Raw genomic sequence first — 27242 nt, 5'->3', positions numbered from 1 at the left:
AGCTTGCAAAAAGAGGGCTTGACCGAACTACCATTCAGTGGATTCACAACTGTCTACAAAATCAGTCACACAGAGTGCTCATCATGAGCACCTTCTCAAGCTGGAGTGTGGTAACAAGTAGGGTGTCCCAGGACTTAGTCCTGGGACCAGTGCTCTTCAACATCTTTATTAATTAATGATCAAGATGAGGAAATCCAAGATACAATAATTAAATCTGCAGTTGACATAAAACTGGGTGGAATAGCTAACACCCTGGAAGACAAAAAGAAGATCCAGGGTGACCTGGACAACTGGGCACAAAGCAACAGAATGAAATTCAACAGGGACAAATTCTATGTTCTCCGCCTAGGCAAAAAACCCCCCTCAAATGCATTGATACAAGATGAGGAATACTTGACTTGACAGTACTGAAAAAGAAAAAAACCTTGGAGTTGTTGTGGAGAACAAGCTAAATCTGAACAATCAATGAAGCCACTGCAAAAAAGGGCAAACCCTATTTTGGGATGCATAAATAGAAACATTACTTCCAGAACACAAGAGAGGTACTAGTTCCCCTTTACTCAGCACTGGTCAGATCACACCTGGAATACTGTGTTCAATTCTGGGCACCCAGGATTAAAAAAGATGCAGAAAAACTAGAAAGGCTTCAGAGGATAGTAAGAAAGATGATCCAGGGTCTGGAAACTAAGTCGTATGATGAGGAGCTGGGAGAGCTGGGCAAGTTTAGCCTTGAGAAGAGAAGACTATGAGGGGATATGGTAACACTCTTCAAAGAGGAAGGAAAACCTCTCTTCTCATTCATGCCTGAGTGCAGGACAGAGAACAACAGATTTAAACTGCAGCACACCAGATTCAGGCTAGACACCAGGAAAAACTTTTTAACTGTCAGAGCAATATGACAGTGGAACCAGTTCACCAGAGAGGTTGTGGGCTAGAACACTAGAAACATTCAAGGAGAAACTGGACAGTCACCTGAGTGGGATGGTGTGACCTGGCGTCCTACACCAGCAGGGGGTTGGACCCAATGATCTTCTTGGCCCCAGTAGGCTGAAGCTGTTAAGAAGGCGAGTAGTTCCCAAATCCAGCAATGGGGGGAATTTCTAGCTCTTCATGTACTCCCCTTGAGGGAACAGATTCCATCTTACAGGTATCACTGTCACTGGAGGCCCCAATAACCTAACCTGGTATGAACACCTACTACTAGCTTAAAACAGTATGTCAGTATTGAGTGTGTTTGTTGTGATCCACACATTGATAGCCTCAAGATTAGACTAGAGTAATGGGCTCTGAGTGGGTCCGCCCTTAGGGCTGGTTAAGGAGCTGTAGCCAGCACAGAATACACCAGCTGGTTACTCACTAGGATGCTTTACTACACATGTATTATGCTTGTACTGAAAGATCTATACAGCCTGCCAGTCTGTGATCAAGCAAGGTTTAAGGTGTTGCCATTAGTATTAAAAAGTGTATCTAACTTGGGGGAGGATATTTTAAGGAAAATTTCTGCCTAAGCCAAGGACATAGAACATAGGTCCTCCACTACAGCCCATGCGCCACATCCGGCCCACCTCAGAGCTTTTGGACTCTCCTGGAGAAAACAGTTTCCAAGCAAGTCCAAAAGCTCTGAGCCAGCACAGGCATTCTTTGAAACTGAGCAGAGAGCCAGAGCACACGCCCAATTGCAACAGCTCAACTGCACGTACGCCAGCTCCCCACCCCCACTGCATGCATATACAGAGTGGGAATACAGAGCAGGAAACAGAAGAGAAGGCGGAAGAAAGAGAGGGACGAAGATGCTAAAAAAAGGATTGAAGGTAAGAAAAATATAACTTTTTTAATCTATTTTTAATTATGTGAGTTGCAGCCATCTCACTGAGCCTGGGGGAAGCCGCTAGACAGCAGTGGTGGCTATTTTTAATTATGTGAGCGCAGCCGCCCCGTGCTTGCCTCTCCAGACTCATGCTCCCCCTCCCAGAGCCGGGCGAGTGCCTGAGAGGGGACCTTCCTCTGGCACAGAAGTGGGACAGCGGAGAGGAGCTGGGAAGGTCTTGACTGAGGCAAGCATGCCTTCATGGCTCCCCCTTGTGTTGTGCTCTCCCTTTCGGCAGGCGCCATGACGTCATCTTGAGTTTCTGCTGCAGCCTGAGCGAGCGGAGCAAACATTTTTAATTTTTAAATTAATTTTTAAATTTTAATTAATTAAATTTTAATTATTTTAAATGTATTTTAATTATAATTTTTCAAACTATAGTCCGTCCCCCCAACAGTCCAAGAGACAGTGAACTAGCCCCCTGTTTTAAAAGTTTGAGGTCCCCTGGCATAGAGCCTCAGCCTGAGGACCAAAAGTGCCAGTTTCCCCTCCTATAAGCAGGTATTTGTGCATTTTCCCTCATTCTTATAGCCTGAAATGCCTCTGCCAAGGCTTACTAAGAGTAAGAGCTTTAAGTAAAATATGCAGATTTTTTTGTAGTAATATTGGTTCCAACGCTTTTGCCTCTAGCCTTGCCTGTCACTAAACGGTGGTCCATAAATGTTTTGCTAAAATGGAACTCAGCCCTTAAACAGCCTTATACTAATCTATTGTTTTTCAACCTTACAGAAGTTAGGGTTACATGGGTTTGCACATGCTCACTGTTTTGGTGCTCCCGATTTTGCAACCCATTCCAAAATGCTTTTGTACGTTCCCAGCTAGCATTTCAAAACAGAGATGAAGGATTCATGAAGGAAGCACACAGCAAACACATAAGAAAAGTGGCATGGATCTAGAGTTACCAGTGAGCAAACATTTGACTGGTTAGCTCAGAATTCTTTCTGTTTGGCCAGTTACTAGAATTAGCCAATACCAGACCAGAAAAAGTTTCAGTCAAGCCTCATTGTGATTTTACACTTTTCTCCCTAACGGACAAAGGCACATAGCCATAATACTGCCAAATGTGAAAAAGATGAAGCAGGCCAGCAGTCTGGAAGGGAAAGCTTAACATTTCTATTCAGAGCGCTTGCAACTTTCATATAAGAAAGTCAAGATTATCAATAACTTACAGTAACAAGTCATGGCAAGATTGGCTATTACTCTCCTACAAATCATACAAGAAACCACTGGTTTAAATGAAGTCTAGCAAACCACAATATACATGTAAAATATTGTTATGCAAATATACTCATTTTCCTAACTGTACATATTCTGAAAAGTGTTTAGCTATTTTAAGATCCGCTTAAAGTAAAAAGCACATGCAAACTGATGTGTAGGTATTTAAGAGACACTGCATCAGACTGGAAACATATTTTACATTCTTAAGTGTCAAGGTCATATGTTTTAGATAGCTAGGAGTTTTTCCAGCCTAGCATTACACTGAAAAGCATGGCTAACTGCATGAAGAATACAGGCACAGTATTATAAAACAAACTATAACATTGGCAGACTCACTATTTTTATGTTGAGGCAAGGAAAGCTTTATACTAAAGAAAAGCCACATACTCAAATTATGAATTCAAATTATATCTTCCCAATTTTGCATGTATCACATAGGTGAATTGTATGTTTCTAAATTATATTTGCGCACTGTTACATAAGACTACGACTTTAGAGCTTGTTTACAATTAGCAGTACTGTGACAAGAAGAGAGGAATGAGAGACTAATGGCCAAATAGTTTTGAACCTGTTTACCAAATCATACTTCTACAAGCAACCTCATTTACAACTCCTTCTGGTCTATTCCAAAGAAAAATCTCAGCCTATATGCAGAACACTCATGGCTTTTTTGAGCTCAATAACTGGATTGTATGCCACACTAAGCCATGACATGACATGCTAAGCATGTGAACTCCCCACTCTTTATCACCACCCCCAGTACCTATGGATTGTTCTAAGGTTTAGAAAACCCTCCATGGCTTAGCATTTTGTCTTATCACAGATGACGAGCTAAGCCATGGCCAAAGTCAAATATCAGAATAATCTCTTTACCAGCAAAAAAAAAAAAAAAAAAAAGGTTGCCACTGTGCTCAAAAGGGCTCTGGCTAATGATAGCCAGAAAGTGCCCAAGCAGCATTTTGTGCAGTTATCATCAATTTCCTCTATATTCCCACTGAAAAGGGAGAACAATCTCACTCTTCCTTTAGCATCAGCAGACACAAGTCAGAAACTGCCAGGCAGGAATGAGCCTGCTCAATGCCCCCCACCCCTTTCTCCCTTTCCATTACCTCCTCCTTGGAAAAGGAGATTGAGAGTACACCTCCTCTCTGGCACTTTGGTCAATGCCATTGTTGGTTAGTGTGGGGAAGAGGAGGTTCAACCCCCCCCCCCCCCGGGCTGGTCTGGCACTCACAGGGCCATGGCAAGCATGTGGGGATAGATGTGCAGGCCAGGGAGGAACTTTTGATTGGACCTCTTCCCAGGGAGGTCCAGCCAAGTATGCTTTTCCTTCAGAATCTCCCTCCTAGCTTGACTCCTACTCACTGAGTTGGCTGGCAAGGGAGCCAATTCTGCCTGTCAGCACCTGCCCCCCTCCACTCAATAACTGAGCTAGGCTGTCTGTGCTCCTTTCTTGCTGTTCAGCTGCAGCATGCTACAAGCTGTGGGGAAGGGACACATTACTCTGGACTTCAGAGCCCAGTGCAAGGTGGCCTTTCCCACCTTCCCACGCCATGTTCTCTGCCCCATGCTCCTGCTGATGTTGAGAGAGTGGGATTGCGCACAAGGAATCCTACTCTGCCATCATCAGCAGGCATGTGGGGTGGGGAAGCTGATCACAGCCGCCTGAAGTGCCCATTTTTTCTGGCTGTCATCCCCTGCTTCTCAGTGCTCCAGTGTGGTGTCCCTAGGATAACAACTGGAGAACTGAGAGAATAAGAAAAAGGGGCAGTGTCTGAGGCCCTGCACTGTGCTTGGGTCAGGTTCAGTTCTCCCCACCACTGCCAGGCGTAAGTATCATCCAAACCTGCCCTGTGAGTTAATGAACATCCTGTTTAAATTCAGTACCCAAGGACATTGAATAAATGCTCAAGTTTCTATACAGCATAGACTCTTAAAACCAGTGTGGATGAAAATATTTTTAGAAGGATTTTAAAAAATTAACTTAGGTATATTTATTTAAATAAGCCTTTTACATAAAATGTTTCTGAGGAAAAATCTATCTAAAGATTGCTTTCTATTTAAGACACATTATAGTCCAAAAGCTATTTCATCATGAAATAAGCACAAGCTTTTAATTCTGTAACATGAGGCTGTATACTAACACAATGTCAATTTTTTTTTTTTTTTTGGTAAATGAATATACACAGAATTGAGAAAAAGACGTTAATCCGATTGTTCCTTTGCAAATTTATGTACACAGAATCATCCCCTTACCTCTTAAGTGCCAAGTTTCAAAAAATCAGTGAACAGAAGAAGATTGCTGGGAGTGGAATAGATCTGCATAATAAACTAAGTGGGAGGAGGGAGGGGCAAGCAGTAAAAATGAAAGTGAAACCTTTTGAGGGGAATAATCCACAAGCCTTTGGATCTTTTTGTGTATTGTTCACGGGGTTATCATATCATTCTTTCCCTGGAGGAGCAATCCTATAATGACAGCAGCCTGTAAAAGAGACCCAGTTTGGGAATACTTTAATGAAGTTCCTCTACCTACAGTAAGGCAGACATACACGCAAATTATATTTGAAAAAAACATGATTTAAATCTTGTCTTATTGACTACTGATTTAAATTGTGATTTAAATCAAATCCACCCTGCTTAAAACAATTTAGATTTTAGCCTAATAAATGTGAACATGTCAGACAATTTATGAGGCTGTACTCAGGAATACTGCATATGCTTAGCACCAACTATGCTATCAACTTAGGAGAAAATGCAGTATTTGACAATATACTAGATGGATTGCCATTGCAACTTCAGTCCACATACAGCAATACCCATATTGGGAAACTTCATCTAGTTGTTTTGAAAGCTATGTGCTTACCCTCTCCAGTGTACATTTAATTGTTTTTAAGGGTGTTGGGAAATTCAGATAAATCCTGGTAGAAAAAGGTTGCTTATATGTGCCTCTGCATTATCAAATCAAACCGGTAAAATCTCTGCACCTCTTTTTCAGAAACTACCAGAATTTCAAGGCAGGCTTCTGTTTAGTGTTATTTTCAAAGCTGTTCCTTTAAAAGATGGCTACTATCTTTGGTTGGAAAAGGCTTTGCAGAATGGGGATCCTAAGGAAAGTTAACTCCTGGCTATTCTTGGGCTAACAGCAAACAAAACTGATAAGGCTGCCAAACAAGGTTTTTTTTTTCCTGGCAGTATTGCAATCACCCTCATTTGCATGCCAAGACCCTGTGCCCTGTGCCTCAGTGATTGTTATGTCGATCTCTTGTATTCAACACTACTGTACTGAGCCCCCTCTGCAGAGCTTTCACATTCTTTTCACTGTGTTTCCCTTATTTCGTCATCACCTGGCAAGTTTCTATGACAAGTGACTCAGAACCTATAAAACACTCAGTATATATTCTGGAGGCTTATAGTTCGTCTGGCTACTACCCAACAGTGCTGTTGTAAGCATGGGTTCTGCGCAGAGGGTGCCTGAGTGGTCTTTCAGTAAACCACTGAGGTTCAAAGGGCAAGGGGACTCCCCCACCGAGACACCCTGACAAGGGGGAAATTGCTAAATAATATCTTTAAGCTTGAATTCATTAGAATGCCCAGATCTTAAGGGGTGGGCAGGCACATATGGAAAGAGACATTTAGGGCTTCATACGTCATCACCAGCACCTTAAATTGGGCCCCGGCTTCAACTGGAAGCCAGTGCAAGTGGAAAAGGACCAGCGTTATATGTTCATACCTGCTGGTCCCTGTTAACAACCTGGTGGCTCTATTCTGGACCAGCTGAAGTATCTGGACCATCTACAAGGGCAGTCCCACATAGAATGCATTACAGTAGTACAATCAGGAAGTTACCAGGGCATAGGTCACTGCTGCCAGGCACTGCCCATCCAGGTAGGGGTGCAGTTGATGGATCAGCTGAAGCTGAAGGAAAGCACTCCTCGCCACCGCCACCACCTGGGATTCCAGGGACAGCTCTGGGTCGAGGAGCACTCCCAAACTGCCCATTCTGTCCTTTAGGGGGAGTGCAACCCCATCCAGAACAGGGTTAGAAACACCTACTTCGGAGGCTAAACCTCCAACCAGCAGCAGCTCCATCTTGTCTGGATTAAGCTTCAATTTGTTGGCCCTCATCCAGCCCATCACACTGGCTAGGCACAGGTTCAGGACCTCCACTGCCTCACCTGGATTCGCTGTAAAAGAGAGCTAGAGCTGGGTGTCATCAGCGTATTGATGACTCCGCAGCCCAAACCTCCAGATGACCTCTCCCGGCAGTTCCATGTAGATGTTAAATAACATGGGGGATAAAATGGAATCCCACAGAACTCCACAGCAAAGCTGCCATGGCGCAGAGCCACAATCCCCCAGCACCACCTTCTGGAATCGGTCAGCCAAGTAGGAGTGGAACCACCACAAATCAGTGCCTCCAGCCCCCAACTCAGCCAACCTATCCAGAAGGATACCATGGTCGATGGTATTGAAAGTCACTGAGAGGTCCAGGAGAACCAACAAGGACACATTCCCCTCTCCCTCTCCCTGCACAGGTCATCATACAGGGTAACTAAGGCAGTTTCCGTCCCATAACCAGCCCTAAAGCCAGAATGAAATGGATCCAGATGGTCAGTTTCATCCAAGAGAGCCTGGAGTTGCCCGGCCACCACCCGCTCAAGCACCTTGCCCAAGAACGGGATGTTGGCCACCAGTCTATAATTAGAGGCCAACTCGGGGTCCAGGTTTGCCCTCTTGAGAATGAGCCTGATCACTGCCTCCTCTAAGGGGGTAGGAATCCAACCCTCCCTCAGGGAGGGGTTAACTACCTTCTGGACCCAGGTATACATCCCATCCTTGGCTTCAATAAGCAGCCAAGAAGGGCAAGGGTTGAGTAAACAAGTGGTAGGCCGGACAGGTCCAAGAACCTTGTCCACGTCCTCAGCCTGCAACAATTGAAACTCATCCAACAAAGATGGACCAAACAGCACTCTGGACACCTCCTGTACAGGTACTACATCAACTGTGGAGTCCAGCTCATAATGAATCTGAGCCATTTTATCCCTAAAGTGCTGGGCAAAGTCGTCACAACAGGCCACCAATGGTGCGATGAAATCAATTTTTTGGTCCAGAATGTAACGGATCCCGCATGATCTGCAAAAGTTCCCTGGATGGCACTGTGAGGATGCAATGGAAGCAGCAAAGAATTCCTTCTTCGCTGCCCTATCACAACAGCATAGGCCAGATAATGGGTTCTCAGTTGTGTACGGTCAGATTCAGCACAGGATTTCCTCAACCTATGCTCTAGTCATCCCCCAGCCTGCTTCATTGCCTGAAGCTCAAGCATATACCTAGGTGCCGCATGAGCTCTGCGTGGCAGGAAAGGACACTTAGGAGTGATTGTGTCAATTGCCTGGGCCAATACTCCATTCCCCAAATCAACCAGGGCATCAACAGAAGTGCCAGTTTCATCAAACGAAATTCCCCCAGAGCCCTCAGGATCCATTATACTCCAAGGCCAGACCATTTTAATACGGTCTGCAACCTTCTGGAGGGGAAAACCTGCCCTAAGTTTAAACCTCACAAGGAGATGATGTGACCATGGAAAGGGGATAACGTCAAATCCCTCACTTCCAGATCACCATCTTCTTGCCCTATCGAGAAAACCAGGTCCAGAGTGTGGCCTCGTTCATGTGTTGGGTCAGAGACATGATGAGACAGCCCCATGGCTGTCATGGTGGCCATGAAGTCTTGGGCTGCCCCAGTCAGAACAGTTTTGGCATGGAAATTGAAGTCCCCCTGGACCAACATCCTTGAGGTCTTCAACAACAGGTCTGAGACAATCTCTATCAGCTCAGGCAAGGAGGCTGTTGGGCAGAAGGGTGCACAGAACAACAACAGAATCCCCAACCCATCTCGATCACCCAACACCAAGTGCAAACACTCAAGGCCCAGCCTTGAAGGGACCAGGAGCCTCGTAAGGGAGATCATATCTTTAAGAATTACAGCGACATCTCTTCCCCTCCCCTCTAGGCGAGCTTGGTGCTGAATCGAATATTCGGGTGGGCACAGCTGGGAAAGTGCCATCTTCCCCACCTCTCCCACCCAGGCCTCCATGATACATGCCAGGTCGGCCCACTCATCCACAATTAAATCATGGATGAGGGGTGATTTGTTTAGAACCAACCTGGCATTCAACAGCAGCAGCACCAAACCTGAGGGCCGGTTGATATCACAGTCTGGTAACTTCCATGTGGGGGGAAACCAGAAAGGGGAACAGGTATTATCCATCTGCCCTCCCTTCTTCTGCAATGACGTGTTAAACCTCCAATGCCATACCTTCTCCTGCTCACCTCCGTGTGATACCCCCCCATGTACAAAAATGTTGCCAACACATCCCCTCCAAGTCTCCTCTTTTCCCGGCTGAAAAGACCCAGTTCCCTCAGTTTCACCTCATACAGCATCCCCTGCAAACTGGCCACCATCTTTGTGGCCATACACTGCACCGATTCCAACCTGCTTATATCCTTCCTGTAATTTGGAGCTCAGAACTGAACACAATACTCCAGCTGTGGGTGCAGCAGATTGGCAGTAATACCTCTCTCCATCTAGAAGCCATGTTTCTGGCTATGCGTCCAGGGCTGGCATTTGCCCTCTTGACTGTCCTGTCCCACTGCTGACTCATGTTTAACCTGCGGTCAACTAATACCCCGAGATCCCTTTCACAAGTGCTGCTCTCCAGCCACTGGTCCCTTAACCTGTACTTATGACACTCATTCCTATGCACCAAGTGCAAGACCTTGCACTTCTCCACACTGAACGCCATCCTGTTATCCCCCACCCACTTCCATAGTCTGTCCAAGATCCTTTTGGATCTGGACTACCTGTTCTCACTTGTGGTCACCGCTGCCATGTTAGTATAGTCTGTGAATTTGATCAGCAGACTGTTCACCCCTTCTTCCAGGTCCTTGGTGAAAATATTGAACAGGATCAGTCCCAGGACAGAGCTCTGGGGGACCCCGCTCGTCACTGGCTGCCATCCCAATGATTCCCCACTAATAGTTACCCTCTGCTTTTGGTCCGTCAGCCATGCCCTAATCCATCAGATAGTGCACTGGTCTATCCCCAAACTCCTCAATTTCTCAACCAGGATACCATGCAGCACTTTGTCAAATGCCTTGCTGAAGTCCAGGTTAACCACTCACATCCCCTCCATCTAGTCATCTCGAAATCTCGTCATAAAATTCCACAAGGTTTGTCTGGCAGGACCTGTTTTTGCAGAAGCTGTGTTGCTTGGCCACCAATTTCCCTTCCCTATCTAGGATTACTAGATCTATCACTATTAGAAGTCTTTCCTTTGTCTTTCCTGGAATGGATGTAAGCCTAACTGGTCTGTAATTCCCCATGTCCCCTCTACTACCCTTTTTGAAAATTAGGACCACTGACTCCATCCTCCAGTCCTTTGGAAGTTCACTCGTTCTCCACAAGGACTCAAAAATGGAGGTCAGCGGGCGCGAAAGAACGCCTGCCAACTCCCAAAGTACCCTGGGGTGTAATCTGTCAGGGCCCAGTGCCATTGTAATGTCCAGTGCCCTGAGGAGCCCCTCAACTTCTAGGGGGGTGAGCCTAATCAGTGCCTAAATCCCCAGCCTCATCCAGTCCCTATGTAAATCTCCCCCATCCTGCTTTGAGGAGAACACAAAGGCAAAATAGTAATTCAGCATCTGTGCCTGTTCCATCACTTCAGTCACTGAACCCCCTTCTTCCTTATTAAGTGGTCCCACCGCCTGTCTCCCCTTCCTCTGGCTATTTACATATTGAGAGAAGTCCTTCTTGTTGCAAGTCTCAGCTTATTACCAACCTTAGCCTTGCGAAGAATCCTTCTGCAACTAGCCTTCTCCTCCTGGTATACCCTTTTGTTTACTTGCTCCAGTGCCCATTTCCTACAGAAGTTCCCCTTACGTCTAATCCCTCTTACCACCTCTTTTTGCATCCACAGCGGTGCTCTCCTTTACCTCCCCACCTTGCTAACTAGCAGTATCGTCAAGAGGTATTGCACCGCCAGGACCTCTCTTTTTAGTGCCGTCCACCCCTCCTGAACTCCCTTGCCTTCAAGTACCCTCTTCCCAGGAGACCTTCCCAAGTCTGGCCTTCAGTTGACCAAACTTTGCCCTTGTGAAATCCCAGCTTCTAGTATTCTACCTGTCGCTCATCCCCATTCCCCTGATCTCAAAGCAAAGAATGGACTGATCACTTGCATTCAGAGCTCCCCTAATCTGTACCTTATCCACCAGGCCTTCCCTGTTGGTCAAAACTAAGTCAAGGATATTTCTCCCCCTCATTGCCTCCTGGACCCTCTGTGTGAAAAACCATCCCTCTATAGTGTCTACGAAGCAATGTGACTTGGCTGTCAGCGCTGAGTGAGTCTCCCATAACTCCCCCAAGATATCCTTCAAATCTGGTCTACCAGGGTCTCAAATTGACTTGGTGTGTGATAGCATATCCCTACTGTCAGGTCCCTCCCCCCACCAAGACCCTTTAGTTTTACCCAGACCACCTCTACCAGATCCCCATCTGCACCACCCTCTTTCTCTTTGCATCCTATCCCTTCCCTGGCATATAATGCTATGTCCCCTCCTCTCTTTCCCTTCCTGTCCTTTCTGAATAGGACATACCCCTCTATGTTTACATTCCAATCCTGCCTTTCATCCCACCAAGTTTTTGTGATCCCCATCAGGTCATACCCTCCTATTCCCAGGAGAGCCTCAAGCTCTTCTTGTTTCCTATGCTTCTAGCGTTAGTATACATGCATCTCAGCTCCTTCCCATGACCCCCTTTCTTCGGGTCCCTCAGCCTCCTTGTACTTCAATGGTACCAGAAAGCTAAAATCTTGAACCTGTCCAAGCTATACCAATTGGCACCACTATACCAGTTCTTTTCTCATACCCAGGACACAAGATTGCCATATCATGCAACATAATTGATTGACCTATATTCAAGCATCAAAAGCAGAAACTGAAGTTATGGATTAAGAAAATACATACATAATTTAATGTGTGGTCCTCACCTTTCAATGTAATATTTGGAATTACTATCACAAGCAACCTTTCAGTGGATTCACACATCCCTACACACACAAATTGTGGCCTAAATATACCCCAAGGCAGATAATCAATATAAATTTTAATATTGATAAAATCAAGACAATGCATTGAATGCAAAATCTACCACCTGCAGATAGAAGCACTCCTTTTGGTTTTTTGTAGCTTAATGATACAGTGGAGCAATCCCACTGGCAAAATGAGGGAACCTTTTCATGGATTTCCCTCTTCCTGCAGACCTGTCCCTGTGACATCTGCCTTGGAAAATTGTGGAGGACCTTCCAGAGTAGTAAGAGAGGTGGTGCTGGGAGGAAGTTGCATTGGAGAAAAGCGGAAATTATATTCTGAGTGGAATTCCACTAAGGAAATTCATTATCAGTAGAAAAGAAGCTGCGTTAATCCCATAATATAAAGAATATAATACTCAAGAGATATACTGGAAGAATGTCGAGATATCAAGACACCTTATCTATAGAGTTGTTCATGCAACTCCATAATTATAGAAAGCTATTAATATACTAAATTTTCCCATAAGATTCAGCTTACCTGTTTTTAGAGAATTTAGCGTAGGGTGAACTTCGTTAAGTGAAAGAAAATAATTTGGGAGTAAAATGAAGACCTGGGATCAGTTCTGTAAATATCTAAGTCTGAAAATCATCCATTATCTAGACTTACCTTAGAAAATAAGGCACATTAAGAAGGCTACTGCTAGTGCTCTCACAAGTTACTCCTACAACTAAAATGTTTATGTTTGAACTACTTAACCACTGTCTTTACACTAGTGAGGAAGTATGAAGTTCTTCTTCAAGAATTCTCAGTTTATCCATATATAAATATTAATTCTTTCATCAGCAAACACTAACTTTTTTAAATAAATAAAAACTGCATGTCACTCAGTCTTTCCTGATTATGTATATTTGGAAATATTCCCTATATATTTAATTCCTGGGAAGAGAAAAATCATTTAATTTTTACACACTGATATACTTTGTACACATGCTTGTTCAACTGCATATAAATAACTTATCATGGAGCAACATTTATTCACAAATAATCATAGTCATAAGTTCACATCATGTTCACTACTATTCCTTGCAGAGGTGAACAACTTGGGATCTTCTGGATGCTTTGGCCAGGAAGCCCTTGTTTCAGATCTCACCTCTGCCAAGCACTCACTAAGTGTACATTCTTATGCATTGTTCGACAAAAATATGCCCTAAAACTCCCTGTATTCCTCAGTCAACATGACTTATTTCTGTCCAAAAATGTGCTGTAAATGATCTTAACAAGACACTATTCCCAAGCATGACATCCTATCTGCAATATAAGGATCTTTCAAGGTTATTGTAGATACATTATTTCAGTAAAGTAGTTTTGATACCTGAAACATGCTATATAATACACTCATAGATTAGTAGACTTGGAAGGGGCCAATAAGGCCATGGAGTCCAACCTCCTGCTCAATGAATCTCTGACAAATGGCTGGACAACTGACTCTTGAATGCCTCTAGTGCAGGAAAGCCCACGACCTCCCTAGGTAATTAGTTCTATTGTCGTACTGCCTTTATGGTCAGGAAGTTTTTCCTGATGTTCAGCTGCAGTCTGGCTTCTTGCAACTTAAACATACTATTCCATGTCTTGCACTCTGGGATGATCAAGAAGAGATTCCAGCTGTCTCGACAGCCTTTTAAATATTCACACAGGGTTGGAAGGGTTACAAGGGTTACTTCGGATCTCGAGGCAACTGTATTTATAGAGCTTGATTGTTATTTTCTAGCTGGAATAAAAGACAAAAATGGATGCATCTTCCTAAATCTTAATATACTCTGTACCTAAATCTGAGAAAGTCTGAACAGCATTATTTGGAGTCATAGAAATTATTATTATTAATTTCATTTGTATACTGCCCATAGTCAAAGCTCTTTGGGTGGTTTACAACAAAGTATAAAACAATAAAGTACAATAGAAAAACATTAAGAATTAAAAATAATTTAAAAGAACATGAAAGAACAGCAAAAGGCAATTATAAAGATCCAGTCAAAAGCAAAAGAAAGGCACCTGGCTAATCATGCAGGCCCCTGAAAATAAAGACTAGGGAGATCTTTAACGGCTTCTGCAAGGAGGGCTGTCTTAACGTGATACTAAAAAGATGGCAAATTTGGCACCAGTTGGGCTGCAGCAGGGAGGTTGTTCCAAAAGTTGGGGGGGGGGGGGACCACAGAAAAAGCCCTCTTCCTAGTTGTCACTCTGAGCCATTCAAGGGGTTGGCACCCAGATGCTGAGTGTAGGGTCTGGTCGGGGTTGGGAGAGGTATTCCAGCCCCAAGCCATGTAGGGCTTTATAAGTTAAGACCAGCACCTTGAATTGTGCTGGAAGAATACAGGCAGCCCAAACAGGTGGCCCAGCACCAGTCTTATATGTTTGGACCTCTGGATCACAGTTATCAACCTGCCTGCTGCATTTGGCACCGTCTTCAAGGGCAGCTCCACACAGAGTATGTTGAGTCATCTAATTTAGAAATTACCAAAGCATGCATTACTGAAGCCAGACTGTCCCTGTCCAAGTAGGGGCATAGCTGAATATGGATCAGTCCTTTACATGTTACATGTACAGTGGGAAAATACTCATATATCACTAGTGCAAACATGGCTGCAACATAAAACATCAGTACAGCCCTCATACAGAACATTTCATTGCTCCAAGTGTTTCATAGATATTTCAGTAAACAAAACATCTTCCCATACTGAAAGGGGTAAGTGTGAATCAAAACCTAAACTTCTATCAAAACCTCTTAATATCTATATATGCACGATGGTAACCACAAGAAGTCATCACAAGACTCAGGAAGGGGTCAGTATCAGTAGACAAGGTGGAGACAGAATAATACTGAAAAGCCTCAAGAGAGGAGAAGCAAATTCTTCAAATGCATGCACGTTTGTAGGAGTATGCTGAAGATGAAGAAGCCGCCTAAAATATGAATATGACCAATGCGTGTTTACAAGTGTAATCAAAGGCAGCAGGATGGATGTTGTTGCCTCTGCAGTGTACCCATGGTAGCAAACGTAGATTTACGCCGCCTAGGGTGTTATTGGCCAGACGGAAGAGCGGGAAGAGAAAAAAACCAGAGCCGTCAGCGAGTAAGAGGCCCAGTATCAAATGGGCAGAGACTACTGGGTGTGAGGGTGGAACGGCCGCAACGACGGCAAGAGAGGAGGCTGGCTGCTCGCCTTCCCCTACGGAGTTGGCCCCGGGCAGCGGTTCGTGCTTACCTCCGGTTCCAGCTAGGCCCAGCCTGTGCACTGAGGGGGACGCGCCTCATGGGGGAACGGCAGCAAACCAGACGGGACCCCCACGGGGGAAAGGAGCAAGCGGGGAGGGCGGAGCCGGGGCCCAGTGGGCAGCGGCGGAGCGGCAGGAGAGGAGAGGGGAGGGGCACAGCGGCAGGGAACAACCGCGCCCCTTCGACGGGCCCCTTCCTTAAGGACCAGCTCCACTTTCCCCCCGCACGGCACAAAGCTGCTGCCAGTGACCCGCTCCACCTCACTGCTATCGCCGAGTGTTTATTTCTTTGGCCGCGGACCTCCCACTCCAATTTCACTCTTTCTAATTTCTTTCCACTTCCTGCCAGAGGGGGCGCTGAAAGGCTGCCCTTCCGGGACACATGACCACTCTTCTTGCTTCTCCGAGGATTTTGGTTGCCATGGGGATTGGAAAGCAGGCTCCGTTGGGCCTAAGGCTGCTCAGAGGCGACAAGGGCAATTCCGTGCCATTACACTTATTGAGGTTTGCTTCCGAGACGGGGTGAATGCGATGGGCTACACCCAGACCATTTCGGGCGACACTCCCGTTTTTCTTGTAGAGCTCACTCCCCCACCCCACCCCACCCCGCAACAGTAGGTGAAAGTGGCTCGGAAGATTTTCTTTCCTTCTTGAGTTTTACCTGTTGAACTCTTCTGCCTCTTAAAGGTATAGGAACACCGTGAGAATGAAGGGAACTAGTTTGACATGGTCCATCCTAGGAAAGAACACGTAGGACAGGAAGATGGCCTTTACCTGTTTGAGCCTACAACTTCCATCTGCCCTAACCAGCAGAGCCAATAATATGAGCTCAAGGGAACTGAAGGCCAAAGCATCTGAAGGGTTGCCCACCTCTGATACAGCAGTTGCTATAGATGTTGCTACAGTCACAAATGTCTTAGGGTTTTTCAAAATTGGATTCTCAGTTTTAGAATGACAGGTTTCATGATATTTATATCATATTTATTTATATCTTTATACATTACTGCCATTAAGTATTACTATTGTAATATTCATTTATAATAAGTAGTTTTATTTGAGACAGGCACACATATGTATATATATAATCTGTACATGTTATATATATCATTTGTTGACAATGACAATATTTTTAAAACTATGAGATTTAATCTGAGAAAGCAATCCTATTGATGTCAAACAGGTTTGAGGAAGAGGGTCTGAGGTGGAAGAACTGCCACTTCTCAAGCCCTGCAAGCATATGCCAGCAAGATGAGAAGATGTGAAGGGCAGCTTTTTACTTTTCCCCTTTTTTCTTGCTGTCTTTTCTTTTAAAAATTGTTGAGAGTTTGGTTCAGATGGGAGGGAAAGTAACTATATCATCTGCAGAGTTGGCATGTCCAACCATGCACTTCCAAAGGTATGTCCAGGAAACAAAGAACTTTGGATCTGGTGGATTCTATTCTCACATTCCTTTTTTTGGCCTGTACTACCCACAGAGCACCACTGGATTACTGGACTATACCACTGGTGACAGACGGACATTCGCAGCATATCTCCATCTCTGAGTGGGGAGATCTGCAGTATCCTATGGTCCTGGGGTGCTTCCCAGGGACCATTGGAATGCATTCTAATTTATAGATTCTATTGATTAATATTAATATATGTTCTTATCACTGTGATACAACAAGATATGAAAGGAAAGATTGCTAGGGTTTGTGTAACTTGGTGAAAAAAACGAACATCATGTGCAGAACAAGCTAGTGCCACTTCCAGTCCCAGCAAGAGTGTCAGCACTCTGTAGTGTATTTTTGCCAATACATCGATCTGGCTGAGAAACATGACAGACTGAAGACTCAGTGAAGTGCTTTCATGTGAGCACAAAGCCAGTGCCACCCCAGCTATGGGGGTGTGGTTTAACAGCTACATTATGGTTTCCAAGTCAATCCAGTATCAGTAGGTCTCCACTGAAACAAAGTATAAGTGGTTCATTGTACAGGGCTTCAAGACATGCTGTTTTCCCTGCATAAATCCATTTTTCCTGTGGATGCAGAACACCTCTGTAATCTAAGATTCTGAATTCTATATTGATGATGATACCAATTGATTTGGCCAGACGTGTTTGTTTATTTATTTATTTAGAAAATTTCTATGCCGCCCCATTTGCCGAAGCCTCGGGGCGGCTCACACATATATCAATTAAAATATTATACAATAAAAATATAAAACAAGTTAACAATATAAAATAAGTCGCCCTGGTCGAAGAATAAAATAAATAAATAGTATTAACAATTAAAATGACGTTTGAATAAAAAGGTCTTCGCCTGGCACCGAAAAATAACGACGGCACCAGGCGGACCTCTCTGGGGAATGCATTCCATAGATTGGGCGCCACCGCAGCGAAAGCCCTGCTCCGAGTACCTACCCTCCTTATTTCCTTCATGGAGGGTTCCCGGAGAAGGGCCTCTCCCACAGATCTCAGGGAGTGGGTGGGTGGGCATATATGGACGTAAGCGCTCCATCAGGTAGCCAGGACCCAAGCTGTTTAGGGCTTTATAGGTCATCACCAACACCTTGAATTGGGCCCGGACTTCAATGGGAAGCCAGTGAAGCTGACGGAGAACTGGAGTCATGTGAACATAACGCCCAGTCCCCGTCAGCAGCCTGGCAGCTCTATTTTGAACCAATTGAAGTATCCGGACCGTCTTCAAGGGCAGCCCCACGTAGAGCGCGTTACAGAAGTCAAGGTGGGAAGTCACCAACGTGTATGTCACTGTCACCAGGCAGTCATACTCCAGGTAGGGGCGCAGCTGATGGATCAGCCGAAGCTGAAGGAAAGCGCTCCTCGCCACTGCTGTCACCTGAGCTTCCAATGAAAGCTCTGGGTCGAGGAGCACTCCCAAGCTGCGGACCTTGTCCCTAAGAGGGAGTGCAACCCCATTCAGGACTAGGTTCAATTCACCCTCACCGAAGCCCAATCCGCCAACCAACAGGACCTCCGTCTTGTCTGGATTGAGCTTCAGTTTATTGGCCTCATCCAGCCCATTACCTCGGCCAGGCACCGGTTCAGCATAGCCACCGCCTCACCTGGATGGATGGAAAATGAGAGGTAGAGCTGGGTATCATCAGCGTACTGATGATTCTGTAGCCCACACCTCCTGATGACCTCTCCCAGCGGTTTCATGTAGACATTAAACAGCAAAGGGGACAGAATGGACCCCTGCGGTACTCCATGGCATAGCTGCCATGGTGCAGAGCCATAGTCCCCCAGCACCACCTTCTGGAATCGGTCACTGAGATAGGAGCGGAACCACTGCAGAGCAGTGCCTCCGACCCCCAATCCCGCTAGCCTATCCAGAAGGATACCATGGTCGATGGTATCGAAAGCCGCTGAGAGGTCCAGCAGAACCAACAGGGACACACTCCCCCTGTCCTTCTCCCTGCACAGGTCATCGTACAGGGCGATCAAGGCAGATTCAGTACTGTACCTGGGACTGAAGCCAGACTGAAATGGGTCCAGATAATCAGTTTCATCCAAGAGAGCTTGGAGTTGTCCCGCCACCATCCGCTCCAACACCTTGCCCAGAAACAGGATGTTGGCCACTGGTCTATAATTAGTGGCCATCTCTGGATCCAGTGACGCTTTCTTCAGGACCGGTCGGACTACTGCCTCCTTTAAAGGGGCAGGTACCCGACCCTCCCTCAGAGAAGCGTTAACCACTTCCAAGATCCAGATCCCAATCCCGTGCTTGGAGTTATTTATTAACCAAGATGGGCAAGGGTCCAATAGACAAGTGGTGGGACGTACTCTTCCAAGCACCTTGTCCACATCATCAGGCCTCAATAACTGAAATTCATCCATTAATTTTGGACCAGACGGCGACATTGGTATCTCCCCAGAAACCTCTGAGTCACTAGTAGAGTCTAGCTCGTGACGAATCTGAGCAATTTCCTTCCTGAAATGCTTGGCAAAGTCGTCACAGCGGGCCTTCAAGGGTGGAACCAGATCTTTCTTAGGACCTGGACGAACCAGGCCTTGCACCACTCGAAAAAGCTCCGCCGGACGGCATTTTGAGGAGGCAATGGAAACGAAAAAGAATTTCTTTTTCGCCGCCCTCACCGCCACAGCATAGGCCCGATAATGGGCTCTCAAGTGTGTTCGGTCAGATTCATCCCGTGATCTCCTCCACCTATGCTCTAGCCGTCTCCCAGCCTGCTTCATCACCCGCAATTCAGGTGTATACCAGGGGGAAGAGTGGGCTCTGCCAGGCGGGAGAGGACACTTAGGAGCGATCGTGTCAACAGCCCCGGTCATCTCCCCGTTCCACAGTTCGACCAGAGCCTTGACAGGAGCACCAGTCTTGTCAGCCGGAAACTCCCCCAGGGCCTTCAGGAATCCATCCGGATTCATCCGGCTCCAGGGGCGGACCCACACAATCGGGTCCTCACCCTTACAGAGGGAGAGGCCGCTCTCGAGCACAAACCTCACCAGGAAGTGATCTGACCAAGACAGGGGTGTCAGACATAAATTCCTTACCCTCAGACCACCCTCTTCCTGCCCTGTCGAGAAAACCAGGTTCAGAGTGTGTCCACGTTCATGGGTCAGGCTGGTGACATGTTGAGACAGCCCCATGGCCATCATGGAAACCATGAAGTCCTGAGCCATCCCGGTCAGACCAGTCTTGGCATGGAGATTGAAGTCCCCCAGGACCAACATCCTGGGGGGTCCTCAACACCAGGTCCGAGACGATCTCCGTCAGCTCAGGCAGGGAGTCTGTTGGGCAGAAGGGTGCACGGTACACCAACAGAATCCCCAGTCTGTCTCAGTCGCCCAACACCAAGTAGAGGCACTCCAGCCCTGGCCTCGAAGGGACCGGAAGTCCCGTGAGAGAGATGGAGGCTCGGTAAACCAAAGCGACCCCGCTCCCCTCCCCTCCGGGCGTGAATGGTGCTGAACCAGATACCCAGGCGGGCACATTTGAGAGAGGGCGACATCCCCCCCTCTCCCGCCCGGGTCTCCGTTATGCAAGCCAGGTCGGCCCCCTCATCCTCAATCAAGTCATGGATGAGGGAAGATTTATTGTGGACCGACCTGGCATTGAGCAGCAGCACCGTCAGGCCCAAGGGGTGGTTGACAAGACTACCTGGAACCCTCTGGCTGGGGGCAAAACCAGAAGGAGGGACAGGTGTCAGCCATCTGTCTCTCCTTCTTCTATGTGGACACGTTAAGCCCCCACCGCTGTAACATCCATTGCCCATGACCACCCCAATGGCAGCGCCCACGCGCTCCCCAGGAAACACAAACGTCAACATAGCCAGGGACGACTCCATAAAAACAAATTAAAATACAATAAAATTATAAAAACCATCAAAAACTCCCCATTTCCCCCCCAATACAAAATTAAACTTCCCCCCACCAACCTAGTCCCCAGCTAGCCCAGCCCCGCACAGCCACAAACGGCCACAAACGGCGGCACTGGCGGGGGGGGGGACAGGGAGGGGCACGGAAACCCATCCGGCGGCAAGATGGGGGCGCCCTCCTCCGCACCATCGGTGGAGGGCCTGGCGTGGCCCTGGCGCCCTCCATGCCCGGGGTGGCCCAGCGATGGCCATGTTCTATCTGTAATTCCCCATGTCTGTAAAATGTTCATTTGTCTAGCTGTCCTTACTAACAGCAAATCAATCGGGTCACATGGCTTGACCAACTCTAGTTCTGGCTCCTCCTAACAAAGAACAGCACAAGAACTCTCAGTCTGCAAATGAAGGAAGCCTTAAAGGGTCTTTCTCATTTTTTTCTGGAAGACAACGGTTTTCTCAGGATGCAGATGTTCATAGCAGTAGAGAAAGAAATAGTGCAAGACTGTTGTTCTTCAGGTTTTTCTGCCATGCCAATTTCTTCCCCATTTCCTGTCACACCTGTGCTCTAAAGGCCAAGGATTCGGAAGGCGTCCCGCAGATCATCAACCTCATAAAGGGGCTGCAAAAGAAATAACTGTTCAGATTTTCAGGGATCAATTGTTTGGGACGGAAGAGGTAGAAGATCAGACGAAAGAAAAGGGGCAACTGTGATATGGGAGCTGTTGGTTCCAGAGAATGCATTAAAGGAATGCAGAAAAGAGCAAGAGACAAGGCAACAGGGGAGAGAAAAGCAAGAAAAAAGGAGTGAGAGGGAGCAACCCCCCTTCCACTTTTCCCTGGAGGGAGAAGGGGAAAATAGTTCCTCACCAAAAGAATGCGACGGAGCCTTCTAGCAAGACGCACAGAATTTTCATGAAGCCCTTCCCAAGCTTTGAATGTTTTGTTTCGGTTCTGTACAAAGGTGTTCCAGCAGTAAAAGTAATCTGACAAAAGAGAGGCAAGGAAGATTGATACTTTGGCATATTAGGATATAGCTACATAACAAACTTCAATTTATAATGCTTTAGTTGGTGCAACTGCTTCCAATGAATCCTGGAAATTGTAGTTTTATCAGTGATGTCCTCACAGAACTACAGTCCCCAGATTGCCTGGGAGAGAGGAAGAGATGGTTATTAATCCAGTTAAAGTCTGTAGTGTTGTTATTAACTTTTGCATATGACTGCATATTGCATTGCCTGACAGTCTCCCTCCTTCCCTATATCTTTTTCCATCTCCTAAATCCAATAGTTTGCCCAGTCTCACCTTTGAAAGTCATGATGGCAATCTGAGCTCCTGCACGGTGGAGACGTCGCAGCCCTTCAGGCTCAGCGTTGCGCTCTTCACAGAAGTACAGGCGGGCAGCAAAGATGCGCAGTGTTAGGTTAGGATAAGCACACAAGAAGTCAGCCACATGTCGTGCACAATCATAACAGGGACTCCAGGAAGTGAACCAGGTGATCCTATAGCAGTGCCTTGGATCCAGATCCCAAGTGGAAATGTAGCGCAGGAAGAGAACTTCGACATGGCAACCTGACTGAAGCAGTGACACAGAGGGGTAGAGGATTAGACCTAGGTTGGACCAAGATATGGCTGATGGACAACTGAATGATCACATGTGTGAGTTTACAGGTATAAGAACGGAGAGCCTGAGAAAACATCAGACAGGTTTGAAAGTTCCTAGAGTCAGTTGATCAATCCATAAATGTTAGGGTTAGCTTATAATAGAACCAGCAGAATCAGTTTTTCCTGGACTGTACCATTTCATGCTCTAGGGGAGCAGTTACATGTTTTGATGATTCTCCCCCTACCCTGAAACATAGAATCGTGGTACATAAAACATATAATCATAGAATTTGGTGCAAAATAGAGCTGCCAGGTTGCTGACAGGGACGGGGCGTTATGCTCACATGACTCCAGTCCTCCATCAGCTTCACTGGCTTCCCATTGAAGCCCGGGCCCAATTCAAGGTGTTGATTATGACCTACCAAGCCCTAAACGGCTTGGGTCCTGGCTACCTGAATGAGCGCTTACGTCCGTATATGCCCGACCGCCCTTTGAGATCTGGGAACCCTCCATGAAAGAAATTAGGAGAGTAAGTACCCAGAGGAGGGCTTTCTCTGCGGTGGCGCCCAACCTATGGAATTCACTCCCCAAAGAGGTCCGCCTGGCACCGTCGTTACTGGTTTTTCGGCGCCAGGTAAAGACCTTTTTATTTAAACATCATTTCAATTGTTAAAACATATGATCTGGCCTGGGCAACTACTTCTTCCTTCTCTTTCTCCTCCTATATTTTTATTTTATACTGATAATTTTAATTTTGTATTTGTAAATCAATGTATTTTTTGTATTTTTATATTTAATGGTAATTTATTATGTACTATTGTATTTCAATGTATTTTATCATGTTGTAAGCCGCCCCGAGGTTTCGGCAAGGGGCGGCATAGAAATGTTATAATAATAATAATAATAATAATAATAATAGCAGCATTGGAAGGGTCCAAGAAGACCACCAGGTCTGATTCCTGCAGGAACCATTTTGTCAAATGTCACACAGAAAAACCCCCTCTGCACACAGAAAAGCAGCATGGCATATGTCTATATTTGTATACAATTTCTGTGTGAAGGAGAAGGGATTGAAAAATTCCAACATGCATCTTCCTCTCTCTGTCTGAAAATGGTACAGTCCAGGTAATGTTTTGTTGTTGATTCTGTAAATTGTATTACCTTGCCTGTGGATATTTATTTATTTATTTATAAAATTTGTGTGCCATCCAATTACTTACGTCTCTGGATGGCTTACAGCATAAATAAATTGACTACCCACTCTGGCTGCAAGTTAATAAAATACAATAATAAAATTCAAGATTAAAACATATTAAAATATTAATTAAATAAAAAGATCTTAACCTGGCGCCAAAAAACATATAATGATGGAGCCAGGCGGACCTCTCTGGGGAGCGCATTCCATAGTCAGGGCGCCACCGCAGATAAGGCCCTCCTCCGGGTACTCTGGCTCCTAACATCTTTCACAGAGGGTTTCCGGAGGAGGGCTCCTTTGCTGATCTCAGGGGGTGGCAGGGCAAATAGGGAAAAAGGCGTTCCTTTAGGTATCCTGGTCCCAAGCCATTTAGGGCTTTATAGGTACAAACCAGCACCTTGAATTGAGCCTGGACTTCAATGGGAAGCCAATAGAGCTGATAGAGACTGGGGTTATGTGAGAATAATGCCCAGTCCCTGACAGCATCCTGGCAGCTCTATTTTGAACCATCTGAAGTATCTGGACTGTCTTCAAGAGCAGCCCCACATAAAGCGCGTTACAGAAATCCAACCGTGAAGTAACCAATGCGTATGTTACTGTTGCTAGGCAATCCTCCAGGTAGGGATGCAGCTGATGGATTAGCTAAAGCTGAAGGAAAGCTTCCAAGGACAGCTCTGGGTCGAGGAGCACTCCCAAGGTGCGGACCCTGTCCTTTAGAGGGAGTGCAACCCCGTCCAGGGCAAGAACCAAGTACCTGCCCAGGAGTTCGAATCATCCACCAACAGAACCTCCGTCTTATCTGGATTGAGCTCATCTAGCCCTCATCCAGCCCATTACCTCGGCCAGGCACCAGTTCAGTATAGCCACTGCCTCGCCTGGGTTAGTTGAAAAAGAGAGGTAGAGCTGAGTGTCATCAGCATACTGATGACTCCGCAGCCCAAACCTCCTGATGACCTCTCTCAGCGGTTTCATGTAGATGTTAAATAGCAAGGGGGACAGAATGGAACCCTGCAGTACTCCATAGCAAAGTTGCCACGGCGCAGAGCCAAAGTCCCCCAGGACCACCTTCTGGAATCAGCCATCAAGGTAGGAGTGGAACCACTGCCAAGCAGTGCCTCCTACTCCCATCCTGCCAGCCTATCCAGGAAGATACCACGGTCGATGGTATCGAAAGCCACTGAGAGGTCCAGGAGAACCAACAGGGATGCACTCCCCCTGTCTCTCTCCCTGCACTGGTCATCGTACAGGGCGACCAAGGACATGAAAGTTGAGAAGGTATAGGGATAATTGCGAGGGAAAATTTAAGGTTAGGTGAACATAAATTAATACATTGATTCCAGTAGGATACTAAATGGATTTTTGTGGAATTAAGGTCTGGAGCTTATGTTGCGTTAGCTGCATGGTTGTTAGTACATGTTAGTATAGTGTATCAGTATCATGGAGAGACCCAGGTTCAAGTCTCCACTTTGGGCCACTCACCATCTCCGAGCTTAACCTATCCCACAGGGATGTTGGGAGAATAAAATGAAGAAAGACCATATATGCCATTTTGGGCTCACTGAAGGAATACATGGGATAGAAATATAATAAAATGCCATTAGTTCTCATGTCACACTGGTAATGTTGCAATGGAGAGATGGCATGGTATACTTACTTCTACTGCCAGAATTGTTCCTTCCTGAGGGCTGAGCATCAACATTGGCAGTACACAGGAAGTAATTACATTACCAACTCCTCCAATGTGATAATTGAGTACAAGTATCATTAAAGAGGTATAGGATGTGTTTACACAGAAATAATAATCACACTGTTAAAATACTATGTTCCAACTGATCCTGAACTGGGAGTAAGTTACTAAAATGATGGCGGATATGACAAAAGTAGATACAGACCAACATTTGCAGGTTAGTAAGACTGTGACAAGGCGGTTCACACAAGCCTGACTCACGTTCTCTACCTTATTGCGCAGGTATCCAAAATCCAGAGAGCAGGATGTAGCACTGTTCCGACGTTTCACCACATAGCAAAGGTATGTTTCATGACGGCCTTTGGCCCAGCGCAAGTTCTTGAAATTATAGAGAAATTTCTTTTGTTTCATAAGGAGACTGTACGGATATAAAGATATCAAAATAATCAGTAGCACATATTCACATATGAAGGTGGTGTGATCAAGCTACAAGTCAGCTGCAGTTTGAATAACTGGAGAGCTTTAGAAGTGGAGAGAATAAAAATCTAAATGTGACCCATGCTCTACTGGGGCAAAGTACTATTTTACAGACAGAGTAAAATGCAAAGGAAGAAGAAGGATAGTGGATGAAAGTAAGGGGATACAATCAGCATGATCAAAGGGGTGACAAAAGGTTGAGGTGAGTGTTGTTTTTTAAAAATGGGAACAATAATATTATTGATGGTAATTTGAAACAATCTGTTTGATTCAGATGTTATGATTTGATGATGACTGAGCAAGCTCAGGCCCATAGGACAAGTCTGCCCCTTGGAGTTCCCCAGTTGGCTGTTCCCTCGTTCCCCTGACCAGTTGGTGGTTTGCCAGTTCTGTGCACTGTTTTTCCCTAGTCAAAAAGATGGAAATGCTTCACCTAAGGCTTACTTACTGATAGCAAGAGCTTTAAGCTTTGACTGTGCTTTTGCTTTTAGTTCTACATACCACTGGAAAATGGACCCAAGAGCTTTTGCAAAACTCAACTTGGTCCTTAGGCTGAAAAGAATCCCTAGCTGTGTTTTATGTCTTCTTGAGCAACTACTTGCTGTGAAAAACTTTAATAAAATATTAATAACTTTTTGGGGAAAAGGACTGGGTTCAGAACACCATTAGGGGAGGTGGAGGGCTGTTTCCATTTCTTTAAAGAGAAAGACTTATAGGTATGTAAGGGGTTGTCATGTGGAGGAGGGCCCTAACTTGTTCTTCCCTGTAGTGGAGGGCAGGGTGCATTTCAGTGGGCCAAAGCTCAAGGAACCAGGCTTCAGGTTGGATGTCAGGAAGTACTACCTGATGGTTAGGGCCCCAGAATATGGAATGGGCTTCCAAGGGAGGTGGTTGAGGCCCCATCAGTGAGGGTGTTCAAGGAAAGATTGGACAACCACATGTTGGAGATTACATGAGTGGAGCTGGCTGGAGCCAACGGTCAGACTAGATGACCCAGGAGGTCCCATTCTGACTCAGTTTCTGAGTACAAGGATACAGTTGGTCAGTGAATTCTGTACATTTTTAGTCATTTCTTAAAGAAGGCAGCTTTAAGTAGACAGAGTTTAATAAAAAGCAATGATGTTACAAGACTAATCTCTCCTGAAAGTGTTTTCCTCTACTTAAATCATTGAGGAAGATGTTATAACACGCAGGGCCAAGAAATCCTATACATCAGCCTTTGTCAACCTGGCACAAGCTTCAGCTGTGTCATCTCCCAGCCAACACAGTCATGCTAGCTGGGAGTTTGAGAATTGCAGTCCAATACATCTGGAGGGTGCCAGGTTGAAGAAGACCGCTAGACACTAATTAAAAATTGATTGGGTGACTGGGAGACGTTGCTACTATTGCTGGCTGATAGTTGTACTCTTTCCTCAAATGAGAAGGAAAAGCTGGCAATGAGGGAATGACAAAATGATGCAAAGAGACCACCTACATCTTCAGTGTCCATCACCAATACCTACT

General features: G+C 45.7%; 3 protein-coding genes across 7 annotated transcripts in view; 1 reads left to right on the top strand and 2 right to left on the bottom strand.

Moving 5' to 3' along the window:
• PHC1 (polyhomeotic homolog 1) overlaps window positions 1–15743 on the bottom strand; it is a 56802-nt gene extending 41059 nt beyond the window's left edge. For all 5 annotated transcript variants that reach the window (XM_044419312.1, XM_044419315.1, XM_044419316.1 and 2 more), the window contains exon 1: window positions 15435–15743. The gene's annotated coding sequence lies outside the window, so the exon portion shown is untranslated. The remainder of the gene's footprint in view (window positions 1–15434) is intronic.
• Window positions 15364–27242, top strand: part of RIMKLB (ribosomal modification protein rimK like family member B) — a 266672-nt gene continuing 254793 nt past the window's right edge. The window contains exons 1-3 of the mRNA XM_044419319.1: window positions 15364–15422; window positions 15794–15948; window positions 25545–25604. The gene's annotated coding sequence lies outside the window, so the exon portion shown is untranslated. The remainder of the gene's footprint in view (window positions 15423–15793; window positions 15949–25544; window positions 25605–27242) is intronic.
• On the bottom strand, window positions 21344–27228 carry AICDA (activation induced cytidine deaminase). Its single transcript, XM_044419335.1, has 5 exons — window positions 27214–27228; window positions 25533–25748; window positions 22081–22351; window positions 21646–21761; window positions 21344–21397 (listed from the first exon to the last, which is right to left on the bottom strand). Exons 1-5 carry the CDS (start codon window positions 27226–27228, stop codon window positions 21344–21346), a joined length of 672 nt encoding a protein of 223 aa, XP_044275270.1.

This window comes from Varanus komodoensis, unplaced genomic scaffold (assembly GCF_004798865.1).
Source record: "Varanus komodoensis strain SLA01 unplaced genomic scaffold, ASM479886v1 scaffold101, whole genome shotgun sequence".
Lineage (NCBI taxonomy): Eukaryota > Metazoa > Chordata > Lepidosauria > Squamata > Varanidae > Varanus > Varanus komodoensis.
Note: the sequence above shows the minus strand (reverse complement) of the source record. Positions and strands in the feature narration are given on the sequence as shown.

What these genes read in the sequence shown, in the direction of transcription:
- AICDA (XM_044419335.1), bottom strand. An exon ending in TGCCATCATGACTTTCAAAG is followed by an intron (nt 21,762 to 22,080) that starts GTGAGACTGGGC and finishes CTCTTTTGTCAG; the next exon opens with ATTACTTTTACTGCTGGAAC. An exon ending in GGCTCCGTCGCATTCTTTTG is followed by an intron (nt 21,398 to 21,645) that starts GTGAGGAACTAT and finishes TTTCTTTTGCAG; the next exon opens with CCCCTTTATGAGGTTGATGA.